This window comes from Meriones unguiculatus, chromosome 14, assembly GCF_030254825.1.
Source record: "Meriones unguiculatus strain TT.TT164.6M chromosome 14, Bangor_MerUng_6.1, whole genome shotgun sequence".
NCBI lineage: Eukaryota > Metazoa > Chordata > Mammalia > Rodentia > Muridae > Meriones > Meriones unguiculatus.
This window is the reverse complement of record NC_083361.1, coordinates 1,003,727-1,027,194: the sequence shown is the minus strand read 5'-3', so window position 1 is coordinate 1,027,194 and position 23,468 is coordinate 1,003,727. Positions and strand designations below refer to the sequence as shown.

At 64.2% G+C, this 23,468-nt stretch overlaps 1 protein-coding gene across 1 annotated transcript; it reads right to left on the bottom strand.

Moving 5' to 3' along the window:
• Positions 1 to 988: 988 nt before the first annotated feature.
• Positions 989 to 19,603, bottom strand: Cadm4 (cell adhesion molecule 4). Its single transcript, XM_060366381.1, has 9 exons — positions 19,439 to 19,603; positions 6,324 to 6,470; positions 5,752 to 5,904; positions 5,328 to 5,462; positions 4,888 to 5,052; positions 4,168 to 4,258; positions 3,411 to 3,583; positions 2,360 to 2,488; positions 989 to 1,886 (listed from the first exon to the last, which is right to left on the bottom strand). Exons 1-9 carry the CDS (start codon positions 19,500 to 19,502, stop codon positions 1,777 to 1,779), a joined length of 1,167 nt encoding a protein of 388 aa, XP_060222364.1. The 5' UTR covers positions 19,503 to 19,603; the 3' UTR covers positions 989 to 1,776.
• Between the last annotated feature and the right edge of the window lie 3,865 nt (positions 19,604 to 23,468).

Below are 23,468 nucleotides of genomic sequence, written 5' to 3'. Positions count from 1 at the left end.
GGGTGAAAACGGGGTGAAGGGTGCCTGGGACTTCGCGGGCCTTAAGCAAAGTGAGACCGTGGCCAGCTCGCCTGTGCACGTGTGCGTGGGCAGGGTCTCACTGCGGTGCCCTGGCCTGGCGCTGCTGCGCACACAGGGCCGCCCGGAGCCGTTCCCGCCGCCCGCCCGCTCCCGGCCGCCCGCTCCCGGCAGGCTCCATCCTCCGAGCTGCTCAGGGCGGAGGACAGGCGGAGGACTGGCCATTCACCCAGTCCTTAGCGCCCCAGCAGGAGAACCTCAGATTCCTGTTCACCCGGAACAGCTCCGTGTGTTTGTCCGTGTGTTTGTCCGTGTGTGTGTGTGTGTGTGTGTGTACTGTGTGAGAATGAGTGTATGTGCATGAGTGTGCGTATCTGTGTGTGTATCTGTGTGTGTGTATCTGTGTGTGTGTGTGTGTGCAGGGCTGTTTGATTCACCGCCGGCGCCGGACACTGTTGACTGGTGGAGGTCTCGGCGCAGCTCAGTGAAGCTGACCGGCATCCTCCCGCCCATTGCCGGGCCGCAGCAGGGTCCAGCCCAGGCTGACCCTAGGCTCTCAAGCTCACGAAGCTGGCAGGATGCGAGTGTGCGAATGGGAACACAGGAGGGGCTGCCGTGATGACGGCGTGAAGTCAGAGCTCGTGAAAACGTGCAAATTGCTGGCTGAGGTCCCTCATGCCCATACGCCAGCCTTTCAGAAGCTGAGGCAGAAGCACTACCGCGAGTTCAGGACCAGCCTGAGCTGCCGTCTCAAAACGCAGAAATGACAAAGCAACACAGCCCTCACCCCTCCTCCATCCGCACCCGAAGCCCGAAGCAACCAAGTCTGGAGTTTTGGGGATGAGCGGAAGGGGGTGGCCTCATGAGGGAGGTCTGGCCACTTCTTCCCGTGCAGTGGTGTCCATGGCGCCCCCCAGTGGTACAGCGTGGATCGACAGCGTGGACGGAGGGACAGACACACAGCCACCCCTCGCGCTTCTCTCCTCGGTTTAATCGTGGTTAGTGGATTGCCAACCCCTCCCAACCCTTCCCCGCCCCGTACAAAAATGTGTTTTCTTCTGTTTTTTTTGTTTTTTTTTTAAACAAGAAAAAGGGGCAAAAGCCAGGACTGGGGGAGAGGGGTGCAATCTGATATTTTTCATACAGATTTTTGATTTTTTTAATATATTATATATAAAACCATAGAGACCACAATTCCCTCCAAAATCCTTTCCCCCTCCCTGGGGCCTGGAGGAGAGACGGGAAGATGGAGGGAAGGGGAGCCCCCAGGAACCCAGGGGAGGGGCGCTGGATAAGGGTTGGGGTGTCTCCCTCACTGCCCCTCAGAGTGTTCACACAAAGACACAGAATTCCCATTCCACGCCCTCCCCGCCCCTCCCCCCACCGTGCAAACATGGCTTTGCAAAGAGGTGCCCAGAGCTCTGTGGAACTCTTACAATGGCTGGCACGGGGTCCGAGACCCCAAAGAAATCTGTGTTTCCCTTCCCCGCCCACCCCACCCTTCCCAGAATCTGACCCCTCCCCACAGGGCCTGGTTCTGTAGCCTGGGGTCTGGCCTTCCCCCAACCCAAATCCCTAGTACCCGTCCTTGGACTCGGTCGAGGAGGGCTTGCAGCCCCTGTGTCCTGGGGACCCCGGCCTCGGAGAGGCCCGGGCGCCCGTCCCCTGGCCACGCCCCGGCCCGAGGTGTTGAGTGGGGAGGCCGGCGTCGGGCTCTGGTCGGGTCTCCGCTGGCTCCGCGGCTGGCAGTGGGTGGGGTCAGATGAAGAACTCTTCTTTCCGCTTGTGGCCGTCGCTGCCGTTGAGGAAGGCTTCTCTGGCCTCTCCCTGCTCGTCCAGGCCGCTGGCCTCGTGGGTCAGGTAGGAGCCTGAGGGCGGAAGGATGCCCCAGGCAGAGGGCACGGCGGGGCGAGCGGCGGGGAGGAGGGAAGGAGGAGTTAGGAAGACTCCAACCCTCAAGGAGAAGCGTCCTCACCCCCACGCAGCCCCCGGACGCGGCGTCCAGTTTCCCGGCAACCCTCCAACTCAGGCACAAGCGGCTTTGAACTTCGGGTTCTCCTGCCGCCACCCCCCAGCAGACAGGCACGGCTCTGTGCAGCGTCGTCCACGGCTCCGCGCGTGCTGGGCAGCTGCCCGCTGAGCCGCGGCCTGGGCGCCCGGTCGTCGCGGTCTACGCCGTCAGAGCCGGCCCCGCCCCCTGGTCCAGGCCCCGCCCCTCCACCGCCCCGCCCTGCCGGCTCAGGCCCCGCCCCGCTGCCTCAGGCCCCGCCCCTCCATCAGCCCCAGGTTCCGCCCCCGCCGGCGCAGGCCCCGCCCTCGCCCTAGGCCCCGCCCCGCTCACCCTTCTGCCGGACGGAGCACCAGACCATGCCCACCAGCACACAGATGATCAGGAACACCAGCAGCGCCAGGATGCCGCCCACGATGGCGTAGGGAACCGAGGTCTGCGCCTCCACCACCGCGCCGGGGTCTGCCGGAGGGACCAGGCCGCCATGCTAAGCCAGGCTGCCAGACGAGGCCGCACAGCCTCGCTCCCTGCCCGCCAGCGCGCCGCACGCGGACCGGGCCGGCCTCGAACCCACGGCGATCCCCCCGCCAGCGCGCCGCACGCGGGCCGGGCCGGCCTCGAACCCACGGCGATCCCCCGCCTCTCTGCTGGCCCCGTCCTGTGCGCACACTCGAGGCCGCGCCGCCCCCAGCCCTTTGTGTTGACCCCGGCTCCCCCAGCCAAGGCTCAGGGCGGCTCCAGGTCTGCCTGTGACCGTCTGACACGGCCACGGCCGCGGGCTCCCTTTCTCTGATTCCCAGCCGGGTCCTCGTGTAACAGCCGCCTCGACCTGGAAGCAGACCCCGCCTGCCCCCGCCTGCCCCCGCTCAGGGGTCCCCGCAATGTTCGCGCGGTGGGGAGAGCCTCCAAGCTGGACCTCGCCGCCCCGCCGCCCCACCCGTTCCCGGCAGAATGGCTCTGTAAGCCCGGGCCGGCATCGAACCAGCCATCCCCTCGGTTCAGCGGCCCAGGCGCCGGGACCGCAGGCGAGGTCCTACCCGCCAAACCAACCCGGGCCTTCCTTTCCGCCCTGCCCGCCTCACCACGCCCCGCCCCGCCTCACCACGCCCCGCTTCAGGCCCGCCCCGCCCCCAGGCCCGCCCCGCCCCCAGCCTGCCTCACCACGCCCCGCCCCCAGCCTGCCTCACCACGCCCCGCCCCCAGGCCTGCCTCGCCACGCCCCGCCCCCAGGCCCGCCCCGCCCCAGGCCTGCCTCACCACGCCCCGCCCACAGACACGCCCCGCCTCACTACGCCCCGCCCCCAGGCCCACCACGCCCCGCTCCAGGCCCGCCCCACCACGCCCCGCCCCGCCCCAGGCCTGCCTCACCACGCCCTGCCCTCACCGTAGACCACGAGCACGTAGAGCGCCCTCGCGTGGCCGTGCTTGTTCGCCGCCTCGCAGGTGTAGGTGCCGTTGTCTGCAGACACCAGGCCGGGCAGCGTGAGCGTCTCGCCCGCCGCCTCCGCCCTCTCCGGCAGGGACTCATTCCCACGGTTCCAGCGGATCTGGCTGGGCCTGGCCGTGGGGAAAGCCAGTCTCAGGAGGGATGTGCCCGCGGGGCCTTGCCCGCCCGCACAGGGGGAGCGGAGAGCCCACAGCGCTCGGGGCGCCTCCGCGGGGAAGGCGACTGTCAACAAGCCTGGCGTGAGTCAGAGCCGGGGCCTGCGCGGGCGGGGCGGACCTCTCTTCCGCGGAGCCGGACCCCCGTCCCCGCTGGAGAGCACTGCTGCTCTGCACGGGGCCTGGGCTCGATCCCCGCACCCACAGGGCGCTCACAACCATCCCTGGTGAGATCAGGCGCCCTCTGCTGGCGTGCTGGTGCTCGTGCAGTCAGCGCACTGTACACATATGAGTAAATACCCTACACACGAGCGCGCGCACACACACACACGAGCGCGCGCACACACACACACACACACGAGCGCGCGCGCGCACACACACGCACGAGGCTGCCTCCCGGCCAGCTTGCGCAAAGCCAGCAGGCTGGAGGGAAGAATTCTATCGCCGCCACCCCCCTTTCCTCAGGAGTCCGGCTTCACGGCCTCTTTCTACAGGACCCACGCGTGTTTCGGACCTGGCAGACAGGAGTCAGGTCCCACCTGGGGTTCCCCGTGACAGCGCACGTCAGCACCAGAGTGTCTCCCTCCCTGACCACAGCTTGAGAGGCGTGGATGCGCGCCGTGGGCGAGTCTGCGGCAGGAGGAATGAAAGAGAGCTCACGCGGGGCTGGACCAGGGGCGCACGCTCAGCCGGGATGGACCAGGGGCGCACGCTCAGCCGGGGACGGGATCCCAGGGGCGCACGCTCAGCCGGGGACGGGACCCTGGGGCGCACGCTCAGCCGCGATGGACCCAGGGGCGCGCTCAGCCGGGATGGACCCAGGGGCGCGCTGAGCCCGGGATGGACCAGGGGCACACTCAGCCGGGATGGACCCAGGGGCGCGCTGAGCCCGGGATGGACCCAGGGGCAGGCTGAGCCCGGGATGGACCCAGGGGCGTGCTGAGCCCGGGATGGACCCAGGGGCGCGCTCAGCCGGGATGGACCAGGGCGCGCGCTCAGCCGGGATGGACCAGGGGTGCACGCTCAGCCGGGATGAACCCAGGGGCGCGCTCAGCCGGGATGGACCAGGGGCGCGCTGAGCCGGGATGGACCAGGGGCGCGCTGAGCCGGGATGGACCAGGGCGCGCGCTCAGCCGGGATGGACCAGGGCGCGCACTCAGCCGGGATGGACCCAGGGGCGCGCTAAGCCCGGGATGGACCCAGGGGCGCGCGCTGCCGCGGACGGGACCGGGGACGGGCGCGCAGGCCCGGGCACTTACACTGCACGTCCAGCACGTACTGCGTCTGCTTGCTGTGCCCCGAGGGCAGCGCCTGGTTCTGCGCCTCGCAGACCACGATGCCGCCGTCGTCCTTGCGGTCCACACGGAAGCGCACGGTGCTCGCCACGCTCCACACCTTGCCGTTCTCCTGGCCGCTGCTCACGCCTGTGCGACCCAGCCCGTCACCTCGGGCAGGGGTCCTGCCTGGGCGCCTCGCGCCCTTAGGAAGTCTGCTCTAAGCTTTGTGGTCCCGCTGTTGGCCTTGAGACAGGGTCTCAGGTGGTCCGGGCTGGCCTCGAACTCCCTGGATGGCTGAGCATGACTTTGAACCCCTGACACCCCTCCCCACCCCTCCCAAACGCTGGAATGCCAGGCGTGGGTCAGCACCCCAGCCCGCCCGGCCCCGCCTCCCCCTAAGCCCCGCCCCGCCCCAGTGGCACCTTTCAGCTCCTTGCGGTCTCGGTACCAGCGCAGGACCGCTGCGGGGCGCGAGCGAGGGACCAGACAGCTGAGCTCCACCTCGCCGCCCTCCACCGCCTGCTCCCGGACCTCCACCACGGGGTTCTCCGGAGCCACTGCGCGGAGAAGGGGCCGCGACCGGGGGCACCGAGGTCAGGCCGATCTGGCTGCCGAGACCCCGGGACGCACACAGAGAACGAGGGGGGCTCTGGGGGAACGGGGGACCCGGGAAACGGGGGAGGACCGGGGGAACGAGGGAACGGGGGAGGCTCCGGAGGAACGGGGGGGGAACCCGGGGGAACGGAGGATCCGGGGGAACGTGGGGGGAACCCGGGGAACGAGGGGGCACCCAGGGAAAGTGGGGCTCCGGGGGAACAAGGGGGGAACGGGGGACCCGGGGCGCACCCAGCACGGTGAGCGTGGCGATCTGGTGGTGCGTGTCCTCCGTGTAGAGCTGGCAGAAGTAGCCGCCCTCGTCCTCCAGGCGGGCGTCCGAGAGGCGGATGCGCACTCGCCTCGGGGAGAACTCCTCCAGCTGGAACCGCTCGTCCTTCAGCGCTGCAGGAGGCAGGCCTTGAACCTGGGGCTCTCTGGGCCGCGCACGGCTGCAGCCCTCCCCTCCCCCACCCACAGCTGGGTCCGACCTGTTACTCGGTCCTGGCCCCAGACCCCCCCGAGGGACCGGGGAGCCCAGCCCCCAGCCTCACCCCTGCAGGACCCCGGGAGCCCAGCCCCCCTCACCCCTGCAGGACCGGGAAGCCCAGCCCCCCCCCCCGGCCTCACCCCTGCAGGACCCCGGGAGTCCACACCCCCCCTCACCCCTGCAGGACCGGGGAGCACAGCCCCGTGTGCGGCCCCGTGGGGAGCCCAGCCCCCCTCACCCCTGCAGGACCCGGGAGCCCAGCCCGTGTGCGGCCCCGTGGGGAGCCCGGCCCGTGTGCGGCCCCGTGGGGAGCCCCGCGTGTCCGGGCGCTCACCTCGCGTGCCGTTGAAGAAAAGGGTCTGCCGCGCGGGGTTCTGGATCACCACGATGGAGCCGTCATACTGGTGCAGCCGGCAGGTGATCTCGGCCACGCCCCCCTCGGCCACCGTCACGTTCTCTGTCTGCACCTCCTGCCCGGTCCCTGCGCAGACGGACAGGGTGCGTGCGCCCAGGTTCTGGGTCTGCGGAAGCCGCCTCCCGGCTGACCCAGCCTTCCCGGAGCGCCGGCTCGCCCTGAGGACCGCCCCTGACTTCGGCGCACACTTGTCAACGCCCGTCCTCGCCCCACAGCCCACGGGGCCTCGGACCCCGGCCACCCTTCTGCCTCGGGCCCTGGGGGCGGAGGCCACACGGAAGGCCGCCTTTGCTGGTCTCCGGAGCACACGTCTGTGGGCGTGGAGAAGACTCGCTAGTACAAGGGAGAGGGTGTGCCCGGGGATGGACAGAACTGGGGGCCCTGAAGAAGGCCCCCTGGGCCCGGAGCTGGCACGCAGGCTGTGGGGGCGCCTTTCAGCTGCGGATCGCGGTCCCTGCCCTCTCAGCCCCCTCTGCCAGCGTCCCATGGCAGCCCGGGTTCCAGGGACCCCAGCCGGGTCAGCTGTTAGGAGGCCCTCGCCCCTGACGCGCAGCGGAATCTGCCACAGAGCCCGCACGCAGGCACAAGCAGGACAGCCCAGCACACTGACAGCTCTGGGCCAGGGCGGGCCACAGGGCCGAGAATGCAGCCAAAGCCAGACCCTGTACCCAGCCTGGCACAAATCGGGCCTGGCGGTGAGTGCGTCGCACCCCAGCGCTGGAGGCGGAGGGTTGGGAGTTCAGGGCCACCCTCAGTCACAGTGCGTGGTGGGAGGCTGCCCCTCACACTCTGACTGGACCCCGGGTGGGCGGCCCGGGTGGCCCGGGAAGGCCCGCCCTCTGAAGCAGCCTCCGTGTGGCAGTGTGAGTGAGCAAAGAGCCTCCCGGGGGAGTCGCTGATCCTCCTGCCCCCCGCCCCCCAGCAGAGGCACGGCTGCACGAACAACCCTGCCCCTGGCTCAGAATGCACCTTCCTGGGCACTTTGACACAGCTCCCCTGCTTCCCGGCGTCCCTGCCGGGCCCGGTGACTGACAGGCCCCCCGCTGTAGTCCCGGACACACTTCTTCCCACTCAGCCTTCCTCCCCCGCAGCCCCACACACCTAAGGTCACAACAGCCTAAGGCAGAGCCTCCCGTGAGAAAGGCCCCCGTGCCTGCTCTCCACGCCTGCCTCAGATAAGGCCTCTGCCCAGCCCTGGCTGACCTAGAACTCATGTACACCAAGCTGCCCTCGGAGTCACAAAGATCCACCTGCTTCCACCTCCCACGTGCTGGGATTAAAAGTGTGTGCCACCACACTTGGCTTCATGGTGCATACCGTTAACCCCAGGACTCTGAGTCTGAGGCCAGCCTGGTCTACAGAGCGAGTTCCTGGACAGCCAGGGCTACACCCAGAAACCTCATCTCAAAAAACAAAAACAAAATTGAAAACATCATCATCATCATCATAATAAATTTTAAAAAGGTGTGTACCACTATGCCAACTCAGATCTCTGGCTTTTTGTTGACACACTGCAAGTTCAGGATTATCTGTGCTGGCAGTTAGCCCACACGGAACAACCATTAGAAGAACAAATTACAAGTCTGGAAAGGTTATCCTGGGCTGGGGGATGGCTCAGCTGTGGAGTCCCTGCCTAGAATCCCCAGTGAGGGGCTGGGGTGTGCTCAGGGGTGGAGCCCCTGCCTAGACTCCCCCAGTGAGGGGCTGGGGTGTGCTCAGTGGTAGAGCCCCTGCCTAGACTCCCCCAGTGAGGGGCTGGGGTGTGGCTCAGTGGTAGAGCCCCTGCCTTGACTCCCCCAGTGAGGGGCTGGGGTGTGGCTCAGCGGTAGAGCCCCTGCCTAGAGTCCCCCAGTGAGGGGCTGGGGTGTGGCTCAGTGGTAGAGCCCCTGCCTAGAGTCCCCCAGTGAGGGGCTGGGGTGTGGCTCAGTGGTAGAGCCCCTGCCTAGAATCCCCCAGTGAGGGGCTGGGGTGTGGCTCAGTGGTAGAGCCCCTGTCTAGACTCCCCCAGTGAGGGGCTGGGGTGTGGCTCAGTGGTAGAGCCCCTGTCTAGACTCCCCCAGTGAGGGGCTGGGGTGTGGCTCAGTGGTAGAGCCCCTGCCTAGAGTCCCCCAGTGAGGGGCTGGGGTGTGGCTCCGTGTTTGCTTGACCTGGGCAAGGTCATGGCTCCATTTCCGTTGGCAAAGAAGGAAAGCTGAAAGCCCAGCCTAACCAGCAGCAACACCCCCAGGACCTTCAACTCCACCATAGCTGGCACTCAACAGTCACGTGCTGTTGGAGGTCCTGTGGTCACGGCATTGCCATGTCCTTCCTTCCTTCCTTCCTTCCTTCCTTCCTTCCTTCCTTCCTTCCTTCCTTCCTAGTTTTTCTAGACAGGGTTTCTCTGTGTAGCCCTGACTGTCCTGGACCTTGCTCTGTAGACCAAGCTGGCCTCGAACTCACAGAGACCCGCCTCCTGAGAACTCAAATGAAAGGCACGTGCCACTACTGCCCAGCACAGGGCTCTGCTTCAGCCCGCATTCTCCCAATTCCCCTTATCGGGTTCGGTACCAGCAGCAGACCCGGAGCCTCACCTGCTCCCCGGTGCGTGGGCGGGGACCGGCCACTGTGAGAACCCCAGAAGCCAGGCCCCGTGCCTTCCAGCCCTGCCCGCCTCGGGCCACTGGCCTGCATGTGTGTGCACAAAATCTGTGCGTCTGGGGGCCACAGAGACCGGAAGAGCGCATCTGAACCCCGAAATGAGAGCTGCACGTGGGGGCTGAGTGTGAAACCTGGGTCCTCTGAAAGAACAGCCCCACCACCAAGCCATCTCTCCAGCGTCCGGACCCTACTGTGTGGTGTGCACACCTGTGTAAGTACAGGGCTTGAGTGTGCACAGAACCCCGAGAAGGGCTGCCGCACTCTGCCGCTCGCTCTGCCTTTCAGCCCAGCTGTCTCCCGGAACCGGAGTGCACCGTTTGGTTTCTCCAGGACAGTGGCACCTCCGTGGCTGGGCGTGACAGCACGCCTGGAGTACCCACACTCGGGGCTGGATCGAGAGCCTCGAAGAGACAAAACGGGCTCGGCAGTCTTCCTCGCCTCCTCCTCCCGCCCCGGGGCCGGCTGACAGGGAGGGAGGTTTCTGAGGCTGGTGCCCAGGAGAAGCCAGATGAAGTGCAATCCCTTGAACCAGCCACAGATGAGTGCGACGCCCTCGCTGTCAAGAGCACAGGTGGGCGGAGGGACAGAAGCTGCCTGCTTCCTAACAGTCTCTCCACCTATCAAATCCTCACTGTACTTTATGGTGGTACCCTGTCCCGAGAGGCATGTCTGACTCCCTTGCAGCTAGGCAAGGCCGTGTGATAAAGTTTACTCTAATTGGACCTGAGCAAAACTATCGCATAGTAACTTACAAAGTAGTTCCTAATAAAGGAGACAGACCCTTTGGTTCTGCGGGACACCCTCACGTACCCTGGAAACAGGATGGGAGACATGGACTTCTGGCAGCCGTTCTGGGTCCAGCGACCAGACACAGTGATAGAACCAAGAGCTGCGAGTGTCTGAGTCTTTGTTGGTAATGACATTTCAGCTAGCGTCTCCTGGAGTGACAAACTCATCACCTTCAATCCTTGCCTCAGATGGTGCTCAGGCCAAAGGGCCACAAGCACCCAGTGTTTGCCCTTCCCCTCCTCAGCCCTGACACCATCCCTTCCCATCCTCAGCCCTTTCCCCTCCTCAGCCCTTCCCCTCCTCAGCCCTGACACCCATCCCTTCCCCTCCTCAGCCCTGACACCCATCCCTTCCCCTCCTCAGCTCTTCCCCTCCTCAGCCCTGACACCCATCCCTTCCCCTCCTCAGCCCTTCCCCTCCTCAGCCCTGACACCCATCCCTTCCCCCTCCTCAGCCCTTCCCCTCCTCAGCCCTGACACCCATCCCTTCCCCTCCTCAGTCCTTCCCCTCCTCAGCCCTGACACCATCCCTTCCCCTCCTCAGCCCTTCCCCTCCTCAGCCCTGACACCATCCCTTCCCCTCCTCAGCCCTGACACTCAGCCCTTTGTCAGTGTCTGCATATCTTACTGCTAAAACATACCATGATTCCTTCTGCCCCCCCAGAACCCTTTCCTGGCATCGCCTCGAATCCAGATCTCTCCAGAACATATCTGTGGCTCTCCCAAGCCTGCCCCTCACATCTAAGGCTGAGCTGTAGCATGTGACCGTCTTGACTCTGCCTTGCACATGCTAAGAACACAGGCACGCCACCACACCCAGAGTTTATGGATATTTTTTCCTTTTCATTCCATTTCTTTCTTTCTCTTTTCTCCTCCTCCTTCTCTTCTTTTTTGAATTTTTGAGATGGGGTTTCTCTGTGTAACCTTGGCTGTCCTAGACTCTTTCTGTAGACCAGGCTGGCCTTGAACTCACAGAGATCCGCCTGCTCTGCCTCCAGAGTGCTGGGATCACAGGCGTGTGCCACCACCTGGCTCCTTTTTTTAAACCTATGATTGATTTTTACGTGTGTAAGCTTTTTGCCTGCACATAGGCCTGGTGCCCTCAGGAGTGAGGAGCAGGGGCCAGACACCCCTGCAACTGGAATTCCGGACGGTTGTGAGTGGCCGTGTGGGTGCTGGGTCCTCTGTGCTCTGGGCAGCTGGAGAGACCCTCTACCAAAAAGGCGGAAGGGCGGGAAGGGTGGCTCAGTGAGCACAGCGCCAGGGAGGGGACGAGCGAGCACAGGCGCTTGCCCTAAGATGGACACCCCATGTCCAATCCCTGGACCCCACATGATGGAGGGAGAAACGGCTGCTGCCCTTCGTCCTCCGCCCGCCCACCGTCACGGCACCTGCCCCCCCATGACTTAAGAAGCTCGGGGCTGAGAGCGGCCCGGGGGCTGAGGGCAGGCAGCTCCTCCAGGGACGCGGCCTGATGCCCAGCACGGCGGCTCCCCGCCCCCTGTGAGCTCCCGTTCAGGGACCACACATATGAAATAAAAACCCAAGAGTCGGGCGTGGTGGCGTGCGCCCCTAACCCCAGCACTCAAGAGGAGAGTTCCAGGCCAGCCAGGCCCTCCCGGTGAGTTCTCAGCTGGCAAGGGTGACCGTGACACTGTCCCAAATAAACATGTGAAAATGAAGGCAGAAAGCAAGGCGGAGAGCAACTGCCCCACACGCACGCTCGCGCACAAACAGCTTATGGCATCGTCACACGCCTTGAACACGTGACCTTTGCCTTTAGCCTCCCGGGGGCTTCCCGGTGTGGACCACTGTGCCAACAGGGATGAAGCTTAGGCTGGGCCCCTGCCGGGTGGTGTGCAAGGCCTCAAGGCCCTGCCGGTGCTGGCAGCATCCAACCCTGGCCCGCAGCCCCGCCGTGACCCTCCCTCACCGACCTCCAGGCTTCACTGTCCCTGGAGCACGCTGAGCTGGCTCCCACCTCAGGGCCTTGACGTGACCTCTGGCCTCTGACCCCTGACCTCGCCCAGAAGGCCTCTCCCTCACTCTCTCTGCCTCCAGCACTCTCCCCCCACACGCTGCTGTGTTCTGTGGAAGCACACGCGCTCCATGCAGGCAAACGTGTGAGCCACCGAGCCTGCGGTCCCACCCCCAGCCAGGACGTGTGCTCGGCCTCAGTCACCCCCGGGCGTGGAGACAGGAGGATCAGTGGGTGAAGGTCACCCCCACTGAGTGTCTCGTCAGAAGCCAGCCTGGGCTACTGGACATGGGCTGGACAGCGGGGACCCCAGGCTCAACCTCCAGCAGCTGCAGCTCCGGGAACCTGCGGCCTCTGACGTACACACACACACACACACACACACACACACACACACACGCTTAAAAAAAGAATATTAAACACGCGCACGCGCGCGCGCACACACAGATGTATGCACATACACAACACGTATGCACGTGCCCGAGCACACCCACACACACACACTCACTGAACCAGACAAGGTGGCACATGCCTTTAAACCCAGCACTTGAGAGGCGCAGGCGGAGCGAGCTCTGAGTCGGAGGCTAGCCTGGTCTACACCGTGATTCAAGGCCACGGAACAGAGACCCTGACTCAGGCGAACAAACGGAAGCAGAACCGGATCATGGAGGGCTCAGTCGGTGAAGACGGCCAGCCGCGCCTCCTCCCGGGACCGCACGCACAGAGACGGAAGTTTAAAAAGAAGTGGACGGAACACTTAGTGCTGGCAGGGGATGCTCGGTGAGCTTCCGACGGGAAGGCTGTGGCCTGGTGCGTGGCCTGGCCCCGTGGCCGTGTCTCACCACACAGACAGGCTGCAGTCCAGGCTGGCTCTGAACCCCTCGCTCGTCCGTGGCGGCTGGGGCCCCGGCATGCCCTGCCACACCCTGCCCTGGGATCTCTGTCAAGGTGGAGCCCGGCCCTCACCACCCGTGTGACCTTGAGGAAGGGTGCTAGCCTTCGTTAGCGAGTCCAGGACATCTCACGGGGACAGCTTCGCAGGGGCCAGCCTGGTGCCCTCTGCGTCACCACAGGCCAGGCCTTGGGAAAACCAGTGTGCACAGGCAAGAAAGGGAAGACCTCGCCCGCTGTGGAGGCAAAGGCGGGAGGAGCTCCGTGAGTTCGAGGCCAGCCTGGTGGACAGAGAGAGTTCCAGGCTAGCCGGGGCCTCCGAGGTGAAACCCCATCTCACAAAACCAAACCTCAAAACTAAACTCTTGGGCCCAGTTGGTGGAGCCGGCACGCCGGTGCACACCTGTAATTCCGGCACTTGGGGGCGGAGGCAGAGGGAGCCAGAGTTCAAGCTGCCCTTGACTGAGCCAGCCTGAGGTCTGACACAAAACAGAAGATCCAAGCGGACAGACGCCCTCAGTCCACCTCTGCCAGACCTCACAGCTGAGGCCAACCCGCCCCATTTCACAGGCATGGAGAGTGAGGCTGGGGGGGTTACCCGAGGTCAGCCAGTGACATGTGGGGACCCCGACCTCCACCCTTCCCGTTCCCCAGCTGCTCGCTGCTCCAGGGTGCAGACGGGGCGGGGGGGGGGCTTTTGTTTAATTCCCTCCCCCCACTGAGGAGTCAGTAAGCAAGCGTGTCTCTGCCTAGAATACTAATTGCCCCACGTCTTTTGTTCCTGGTTGGGGGGGTGAGGGCGGGACTTTCTGGTGAGAGAGGGGCTAGGCTTCTGGGACTGGGGCACGGACCTTGAAATGCTGCTGACAGCCAGAAGTCATGGGGAACTGTGCTTGGAGAAAGAGGGTGCATGAGTTCTGGGAAGGGGCTGTTGGAGCCTCAGGAGTCCTCCCCCCTCAGACCCATGACCACAGGCAACAACTGTCTCAGGCCCAGCCTCCTCCCTCAGACCTGGGGTCAGGACAGCCTCCTCCCTCAGACCTGGGGTCAGGACAGCCTTCTCCCTCAGACCAGGGGTCCAGGCCCAGCCTCCTCCCTCAGACCAGGGGTCCAGGCCCAGCCTCCTCCCTCAGACCCAGGGGTCCAGGCCCAGCCTCCTCCCTCAGACCCAGGGGTCCAGGCCCAGCCTCCTCCCTCAGACCCAGGGGTTCAGGCCCAGCCTCCTCCCTCAGACCAGGGGTCCAGTCCCAGCTTCCTCCCTCAGACTCATGAGACAGAGTCCAGGCCCAGCCTCTTCCCTCAGACTCATGAGACAGGGGTCCACAGAGCACAGCTGGTGGGTGTTCCCACAGAGACTAAGCAGAATGGGGGAGTACTTCCTGGGTCCTGAGTCAGCGAATACCCAAGGGAGTCTCAAGGTCACAATTCTGGGAAGGTCATAGCCACCCCCTCTCTAGCCATTCCCCAGGGGTCCCTGGCACCATGCCTCTTTCCTTTTCCCTGCCCTGGGGAGCTGGTACATTCCTGGGTCCTGCCTGCACCCCCCCGAGCCCCCCACTAGTGGCGGAGTCCGGCATCCTGCACAAAGCATCAATTCTTCCAGCAGAGCAGCCCTGTGAAGGCGCCTGTATCTGCAGGCGTCAGGGGCAGCTCAGCCTCCCTTTCTCTGTCAACCAAAGAGGCAGAGCTTCTCTTTCCTCTTTCAGGACTCCCACTCACCTCAGATCTCTGATTTAGACCCCAGCCCTCTTCTCTCAGGACTATAAATCCCCATTCCAGCCCTCGTCCTCAGACACAGGGGCCCAGGCCTTGCCATCCTCCCTCAGATACAGAGGATCCGGGCCCAGCCTCCTCCCTCAGACCAGGGGTCCAGGACAGCCTCCTCCCTCAGACCCAGGGGTCCAGGCCCAGCCTCCTCCCTCAGATCCAGGGTTCAGGACAGCCTCCTCCCTCAGACCAGGGGTCCAGGACAGCCTCCTCCCTCAGATCCAGGGTCCAGGACAGCCTCCTCCCTCAGACCAGGGGTCCAGGACAGCCTCCTCCCTCAGATCCAGGGTCCAGGACAGCCTCCTCCCTCAGACCAGGGGTCCAGGACAGCCTCCTCCCTCAGATTTAGGGTCCAGGACAGCCTCCTCTCTCAGACCAGGGGTTCAGCCTCAGTCCTCCTCCCCCAGACCCAGGGGTCAAGGCTCAGCCCTCCTTCCTCAGACCAGGGGTCCAGGCCCTGTCCCCTCTCTCAGACCCAGGGGTCCAGGCCAGCCTTCTCCCTCAGACCCAGGGGTCAAGGCTCAGCCCTCCTCCCTCAGACCAGGGGTCCAACCTCAGCCTCCTCCCTCAGACCCAGGGGTCCAGGCCCAGCCTCCTCCCTCAGACCAGGGGTCCAGCCTCAGCCCTCCTCCCTTAGACCAGGGGTCCAGGCCCAGCCTCCTCCCTCAGACCCAGGGGTCAAGGCCCAGCCTCCTCCCTCAGACCAGGGGTCCAGGCCCAGCCTCCTCCCTCAGACCAGGGCTCAGGACAGCCTCCTCCCTCAGACCAGGGGTCCAGGCCCAGCCTCCTCCCTCAGACCAGGGGTCCAGCCTCAGCCTCCTCCCTCAGACCAGGGCTCAGGACAGCCTCCTCCCTTAGACCCAGGGTCTGAGCCCCAGCCTCCGTCCAGGCCCAGCTTTTCCCCTCTTGAAAACTTTAACTCCTGATCCAGATCCCGCCTCTGTCCTTTGTCTCCCAGTGTCCATCAATGGGCTTTAGGTGGGGGCGCGCAGGGGTGAGTCAGCAGCCTTACACAAAGTCCTCCCTGTGGCCCCCACATTCCTGGAACACTCAGGACTCCCCGGATTCCAGGCTCCTGGCTCAGCCAGGGGGTGTGGAGTCCTTCAGAGGGTCACCCTGAGTGTGGCGCTCCCGGAAGAACGCAGGCTCCGCTGAACCCAGCTTGTCTCACACCATTACCCTTCCACACTTTCCACGAAGACCCCGCGGCCCACCCCGTGCCCCGTGTCCCGGAGGGGCCTGGGTGCCCCGTGTCTGCTGGCCACGGGTGCTCGGTTCTGGGGCCATTGGATGCTGGCGGGTCTGGCTGCCCCCCAACACACACATACACCCAGAGAGAGAAAGCTGCCTTTGTGCTCCCCAAGTCGGGGACAGGCCAGGCTCGCACGACATTAACCCCCCCCTCGGCCCAGCCCTGCTGGGTCTGAGGTCTTGGAATCTGTGTGGAGCCTGACCTCCACCCCCACACTCTGGGGACCCAGGCGTCCACGAGTGGGTCGGGGGTCAGTGGTAGCTGTCTCCCGGGGCCCATTCTCGAGGGGCCCTCCACCGAGTGGCTGCTGAGCTCTGTGACAGGGCCAAGTGAGTCATCCAGAGAGAGAAACTTGGGATCAACAAAGTCCTCTTCCACAGGGCTCTCCCTCCTCACAGCCTCTTTATTCTCCCTCAGTGTCTACATAGCTTTCTCGGCTTCCTTCTGTTTTCACCCAGTTTCCGGCTGTGGGCGCCCCAACCCCCAAACCTGGGCCTGGCTCTGGGGCACTGGCCCCTTTGCACATGTTTCTGTCCACCTGGGCAGCGCCATCCTCCTCTCATATCTCAGCAGACGTGAGCAGGAGCGACAGAACTCCTTCCTTCCTTCCTTCTTTCTTCTTTCCTTCCTTCCTCCTTCCTTTTTTCTTTCCTTCCTTCCTTCATCCTTCCTTCCTCCCTCCATCCTTCCTTCCTTCCTCCCTCCCTTCCTCCTTCCTTCCTTCCTCTCTCCCTCCCTCTTTCCCTCCTTCCTCCCTCCCTCCCTTCCTCCATCCTTCCTCCTTTCCTTCCTCCATCCTTCCTTCCTCCATCCTTCTTTCCTCCATCCTTCCTTCCTTCTTTCTTTCTTCCTTCCTTCCTTCCTCCAACCTTCCTTCCTCCATCCTTCTTTCCTCCATCCTTCCTTCCTTCCTCCTTCCTTCTTTCTTCCTTCCTTCCTTCCTTCCTCCCTCCCTCCCTCCCTCCCTCCTTCCTTCCTTCTTCTCTCCCTCCCTCTTTCCCTCCTTCCTTCCTCCCTCCCTCCCTCCCTCCCTCCTCCCTCCCTCCCTCCCTCCTTCCTTCCTTCCTTCCTTCCTTCTTCTCTCCCTCCCTCTTTCCCTCCTTCCTTCCTTCCTCCCTTCTTCCTTCCTTCCTTCCTTCCTTCCTTCCTTCCTTCCTTCCTTCCTTCTGTTCTGGCACAGATCTAGGCCCTGGTCTTCAGTCCTGCCGGCAGGGTATGGAGAAGTGGTGGCCCCTCCTAAACGGGTGGTTGGGGCCCTTCATAAAGATCCGGTAAAGAAGCTGGGCATGGGGGCACGCCCTTGAGAGTCTGAGGCAGGAGGATTGCTATGAGCTTGAGACCAGCTGCTAGGGACTTAGGGCCAGCCTTTTGAACACAGTGAGACCTTGTTTAAGAAATAGAAAAGTAGCTGGATATCAGTGAGAAGCACCACTGTGGGAACCCTCGAGGACTCCAGAAAGAGAAACTGAGGCCCTGAGAAGGACAGAGACAGCCATTAAACTACGCCAGACAGGACTGTCCGGTCTGGACCCAGTTCTCTCGGCTGCTGGCCTGGAGTGGCTTCCCACTCATAAAGGCCCACAGCATGTGATTTAGAGGCCGTTTACAGAAGGGATTACATGCCAGGCAAGGAAGCAATGGCTTCAAAATCACACTAGGGACAAGCCACCTCCCAGAAGTGCCTGGGATTTCAATCCTGAACTGGGCAGGAAAGTAGCTAGGGCTACATTCGGGTTCCAAGGTTCAAGGCCCAGGGGCTGCACAATCTCAGTGGGTCAGGATATCACAATTTCACAGACTAGCCACCACTAAGAGTCTAGAACTTTTTTGTCCTCTCTCTCCCTCTCTCTCCCCCTTCCCTCTCTCTCTCTTCCAGTACTGAGGATTGAACCTACGGCCTCTGAAGCGCCTCCGAACTGTGTTCCCAGCCCCTCAGTGGCTGCTGGCTCTGGGCAGGGCCTCCCCGAGCCCCACCCCAGCCATTCATGGCAGACTCCAGACACCTATTACTGATATGCTGCTTCCCTAGCCCCCTCCCCTTTTTAACTCCTTTATTTTGAAACAGAATATCCCTAAATTGCCCAGGCTGGCCTTGAACTCACTCTGTAGCAGTCCTATTAAGTCTGGAAGTCACCCTCCTGCCTCAGCTTCCAGAGCATCTGGGATTACAGGTCACCCTGCCCAAGAAACTTCTAGGAATGCAAAGGTTACAGTCTTTGATTAAAGACTTCCACTCTAATGTCCGAAGGGGCCGGGAGTTTGAAATAGCCTCAGGCTCTTTGTTCACTGCACTCACCAGCCCCTGGATCCTAAGAGCCTGGTTTCCTCGCATAAGAATAAAGACGAATAAAAATGGACGGAAATGTACTGAGGCCCAAGCTCTCACCTGGGAAATTGGGGCATGGCTGTTGCGAAGGGGGGGACTGACAAAACTCAGGAAGCAACCACAGAAGTCTACAGAAGGCAGAACTCGCAAGGTCGGCCCTGCCCCAGCCTCGTCCTCAGCTGCACCCTCAGTGTGAGGACGCCTCGGAAGCTCCCTCCGACCGACCACCCCCAGCACCCTCGCTTGGCAGAGCTGGAGCGGGGGGTGGATGGGGGAGAGTCCTGGACCACTGATCCCAATGCCTCTCAACTCCCTCCAGGAGCCCCCAGGCCTGCTACTGTCGGCCCCGCCACCTCCCCATCCCACAGTAGATGGGAGACACACAGGTGACATCCCCTGACCTTGTCCCCAGCCTCAGGGGTCACCCTGCCTTGGGGGTCTCCGGCTTCCCACAGTGAAGGAGAAGGGCATGTCCTGGAGGGGGCCCTGTGAGTGTGGCCTGGCTGTGTGCACGGTGGGAGGGCTTGGGGAGACGTTTGCGGAACCCACGTGTGTGCCCACATGCCAGCCTTCTCCATCCCACTTCACACATCGCCACTGCCTGGCCTGGCCCCACTCCCCCAGGAGCAAGGGGGGTGGCTGGATGGAGGGAGTCGGGGACAGGGGACCGCGGGATGGGAGAGAGAGGCCGCTAGGTGACAGGGGCGCTAGAGACCTGAACGTGAACCGTAGGGGACAGGGACGAGGGGACTAGGCAGACGGGGGACAGAGGAGGGAAGACAGGGCGTCAAGGAGACAGGGAGAGAGCTGGTGAATGGGGACACAGAGAGACAGCAACACGGGGACAGAGCAGAGTGAACAGAGGCGGGAGGGCAGGCAGAGTGACCCGGGGACAGGGACAGAGGTGGGGGACAAGGGCGGAGCGGGAGACGGGAAGGGGCACCAGAAGAAAGGAGGATGGACAGAAGGAAGGACGGGACTTGAAGACTGAGGGACAGAGGACGGGGTGGGGGGGCAGACAGAGAGACAGGGCTCCAAAGACCAGGACGGGAGGACGGCGGGGCCGGCCTGCACACGGCGGGCTGGGGGACGTGGGGGAGGGAGGGTCTCGGGCCTTTGTCCCCGCGGGAGCGGGGCCTGCGCGGGGTGGGGGGGCTGCGGCACGGCGGCCGGGCCCGCGGCTCCGGGCTCCCGGCCCGCGCCGCGCTTTGTCCGGGGACGAGGGTCTCCCGCGGCGCCCCCGCCGCCTCCAGCGCATTGTTCGGGCCTCTGCAGGCCCCGGACGACCCGGCTGTCACCGCGGCGCGACACCCCCCCAGCCCGCCCGCGCTGCGCACACCTCCCCCGTCGCCCCGATCCGGCCCACCGACCCGGCTTCCGCCGCCGTCACCCTACCTGGCCCCGCCGCGGCCGCCCACAGCAGCAGCAGCGGCCACTGGAAGCGCCGGGCCCGGCCCATGGTGCCGCCGCCGCCGCCGCCGCCGCCGCCGCCGCCGCCGCCGCTCGCTCCCGGCCCGGCACCTGCACCTCCCGCGCCGCTGGCCCCGCCCCCGCGTCCGCCCCGCCCCCGGACCCGCCCACTGCGCGCCCGGTGGGCGTGGCGTCGCTGGAGGGGCGGGGCCGGCCGGGGCGGAGAGGCTCCGGCGAAGCGCGCGGAGGGAGGGCGGCAGCGCGGCCGGGGCGCGCGCCGGGCGGGGGGGGACAGCGCCGGACAGCGCGGACGCGGGCGCGCGGGCCGGGCGAGCGTGACGGCACCGTGGGAGCCCGCGGGGGCGTGCCCGGGAGAGCGGAAGGTCGGGAGGGTCGTGTGAAGGTGCAAAGGTGTGCTTGCGTGTGCGCGCAGGCGCAGCCCGGGCGGCTGGGGCTCCCCCGAGGATGCTGCGCGGGAGACGCGCGGAAGATGCGCAGGAGATGCGCCCGAGTGTGCGCGGAAGAGGCGCGAGAAATGCGTGGGAGAGGCGCGGGAGATGCACATGGGAAGGCCTAGAAAACTCACGGGAGACGCGTGGAGGAAGCAGGGGAGACCCGCAGGGGGTGCGTGGGAGATGCGGGGGGGACGCGCGGGAGGGCGACGCTCGGCAGCGCAGGGTCAGGGTGCTGGCGTTGCAGCGAGTGTGAGCTGTGGGGGAGAGGAGTGACCGTGGGCCGGGCCCGGAGGCGGGGCAGCCGTGCCCAGGTCAGCCCCCCCATGATACCTCAAGTTTCAGCCTGTCTCCCCGGGAGGGGCCCCGGGAGCTATGCAGCCTGGAAGGAAGTGTAATCCGAGGCCCTGTGGAGGGAGCGGCTGCCAGGAGGGGCACCGGCTCTTCCCTCCACTGTGCCCAGCCTGTCTGTGTCGCTCAGGTTCCCCTCCTGGGGCCTGACTCAGCCCTCCAGACTCTGGTCCGCTGTCTCTCTTGGGTACCGGTTCTGCCTGTGTGGACACCTGAAGGCCTGGAGCAGGCTTAGGTCACAGAGGAGTGACGGACTGGCGTGAGCGATGCCTGCGCCTCTCACAGGACTCCTCACAGCAGATGAACCGGGCCGCATGCGCCAATTCTGAAAAGCTCTGCTTTTTCTTTTTATCCCCTCCATCACTTCTAAACTGTTGTATATCCAGGTCAAGCAAGGGTCGTCATCACACAATGCATTTCCTGTCCAGTGCCTAGCTCCCAGCATCCTCTCTGTCCTCAGGACCATGGCTCCCAACATCATGTCCTCAGGACCATGGCTCCAGTTTCCTCTCTGTCCTCAGGACCATGGCTCCCAGCATCCTCTCTGTCCTCGAGACCATGGCTCCCAGCATCCTCTCTGTCCTCAGGACCATGGCTCCCAACATCATGTCCTCAGGACCATGGCTCCAGTATCCTCTCTGTCCTCAGGACCATGGCCCCAGCATCCCCTCTGTCTTCCCAACCCTCAGCTCTCTCCTGTGGCTCACAGCGTCATTTCTCCACAGTTCTCAGCTTCCACTCTGGCTGGGATGAGGTGAGGCCGCCCTGTCCATGGCTGGGTGAGGACAGCAGGGACTATGGGACTGTTTCCGGGATACTTGCTCGAGGTGCTGGCCTGTTTTCTGTTGCCAGCACCACCATGTCAGCGTCGGGAAGAGGTTTGCTCTTGGCACCTGCTCTTGGGGCTGCATCTGCTGCTGGCCATCTTGCTCAGAGACATGGCGGGAGACGGGCACACACGTGTGCCCTGGTCACCCTCTCACCCATGCTCAGCAGCCCGAGGCCCCGCCCTGAGTGGGGTTGGATTAAGTTTCCATCCTTTTAGTGGCTTTCCGGGGGATTAACGTCCTGTGTGTGTGCGTGTGTGTGTGTGTATGTGCGGGGGATTAACGTCGTGTGTGTGTGCGTGTGTGTGTGTGTATGTGCGTGTGTGTGTGTGTGTGTGCGTGTGCGCGCCCTCCCATGTATGCAGGTGCACAAATGTAAATGTGCACCCACGTGGCTGTTGGAGGATAACCCTAGCTGCCAGTCCTCCTCTGCATGGCTCTGGCAGGCCTGTCCTCTCCCCCACCCCCTCGCCCTTGCTAAACCCTTAGATTATTTTCCTAGGGCTGCCCCCCAGGCCTGTTCCCTTCTCATCCGCTCCCTCCCTGAGTGTGACCGCCGAGGGCCAGCCCTCACAGCAATCAAAGCCCCATCTGCTCCCTCCCTGCGTGTGACCACCGAGGGCCAGCCCTCACAGCACCCAAAGCCCCATCCGCTCCCTCCCTGCGTGTGACCACCGAGGGCCAGCCCTCACAGCACCCAAAGCCCCATCCGCTCCCTCCCTGCGTGTGACCACCGAGGGCCAGCTGTCACAGCACCCAAAGCCCCATCCGCTCCCTCCCTGCGTGTGACCACCGAGGGCCAGCCCTCACAGCACCCAAAGCCCCATCCGCTCCCTCCCTGCGTGTGACCACCGAGGGCCAGCTGTCACAGCACCCAAAGCCCCATCCGCTCCCTCCCTGCGTGTGACCGCCGAGGGCCAGCTGTCACAGCAATCAAAGCCCCTCTGGCTCACTTGACTAACACGCCCAGTTAGAGCCAAACACCTCATCCTAACCCGGGGTTTCCCTCGGACCCTTGCAGACAATTTGCTCACGGGCCAAGTGTGTCTCCTCTCCATCCAGAGGCCGTCCTCTCCCTCCTTTTCCCCTCTCTTCTCCCCCTCCCTCTTCTCCCTCTCCTCCTCCCCTTCTCCCTCTCCTCCTCTCTCTCCCCTCCTCCCTCAGCCTTGGCCTCCTTTCTTTGTCTGTCCTTCCTCTGTCCCTCTGGGGCAAACACACCTCGGTGCTGAGCGCTTGGTGCTGGGGTCCACTTCTGCCCCTCTGACATCAGACAGACCAGACTGCCCCGTCAACAGGCCAGGCTGGGACACGTGCCACCATGTCTGGCTGTCTGGGACTCGAACCCAGGTCCTCCTGCTTGCACGCTGAGCACCTCAGTGATTGAGCTATCTCCCCGGCCCAGGATGGACGTTGCACACAGAACTTGCTGGCATACATTCCCACTAGCTCAAACCACCGCAAGGGTGTAGCAGTTACTCGAGTGAGCTCCCTGCATGCGCGGGCCGGCTTCCCATCGCTAGTGGTCCACTGATGCCGCCTTGCCCAGCCTCGGGCACCCCGGGTCTCGGCCCCCGTCCTCCACGGAGGGAGGCTCAAGGGAGAGCCCTGGGCGCCCGGCACTGGGTTCCCTTGGAGCTGGACTGGCAGGCATTTGCCCCACGCCTAGCGTGTAGTAGATGCCAGATGCCAACACTTAACAGCAGGACGGTTCCCAGGGGCGCCCGTTTCTCTCCAGCCGGAGGAAGTTTTTGGGAAGGACAGGGAGGCGTGGCCTCACGGAGGAGGTGTGTCACTGGGGTCCTCCTGGCTCCTCCCTCCATCACCAGCTCCACCTCAAGCCCCATCGTTACCTTGTCAGTGTTTTGACCCATAAGCGACACACTGGGCCAGGGGCAGTGATTGCGTCAGAGAGGAGCATGGCCCCACTCCGCGGAGAGCGGGCTCGGCCTTCTTACGCGCGGGTGACCCCGAGCGGACTGTGGGGTCGCGCGGGCTTGGCACCTTGGTTCCCGGTCCACACACTCACACCCACTTCTTAGAGAACAGTGACCTCGCCGTAGTCCTCCCTATCAATAGCCAGATGACACAGTGCCTGTGACACGGTTCTGGTTTTCTCCACGCGCTGGCCGTGGGTGTGACCCCGTGGGAAGAAGACAGGGAGAAGAGGAAGGAGGAGTGGGGGGAGGCGAAAAGACGAGGCACAGTCGCCTGTAATCCAGGTGCTCAGGCGGAGCTCTGTGAGTTCGAGGCCAGCCTGATCTACGGTGAGTGCAGGACAGCCAGGGCTGAGGAGAGACCCTGCTTTAAAACAAGAGTCAAACAAAAATCACAGCCCTTTCTTTCCTTTCGCCAACGTTAGGTGTGACAGAGGGGGCCCCAGCCTGG

Excerpts from the sequence above, each read along its gene's own strand:
- Cadm4 (XM_060366381.1), bottom strand. The coding sequence starts at position 19,502 with ATGGGCCGGGCCCGGCGCTTCCAGTGGCCGCTGCTGCTGCTGTGGGCG. Across the intron at positions 2,489-3,410 it reads CTACGTGCTCGTGGTCTACG|ACCCCGGCGCGGTGGTGGAG; the intron begins GTGAGGGCAGGG and ends TCCCTCCGGCAG. Across the intron at positions 1,887-2,359 it reads GTGCTCCGTCCGGCAGAAGG|GCTCCTACCTGACCCACGAG; the intron begins GTGAGCGGGGCG and ends TTCCGCCCTCAG.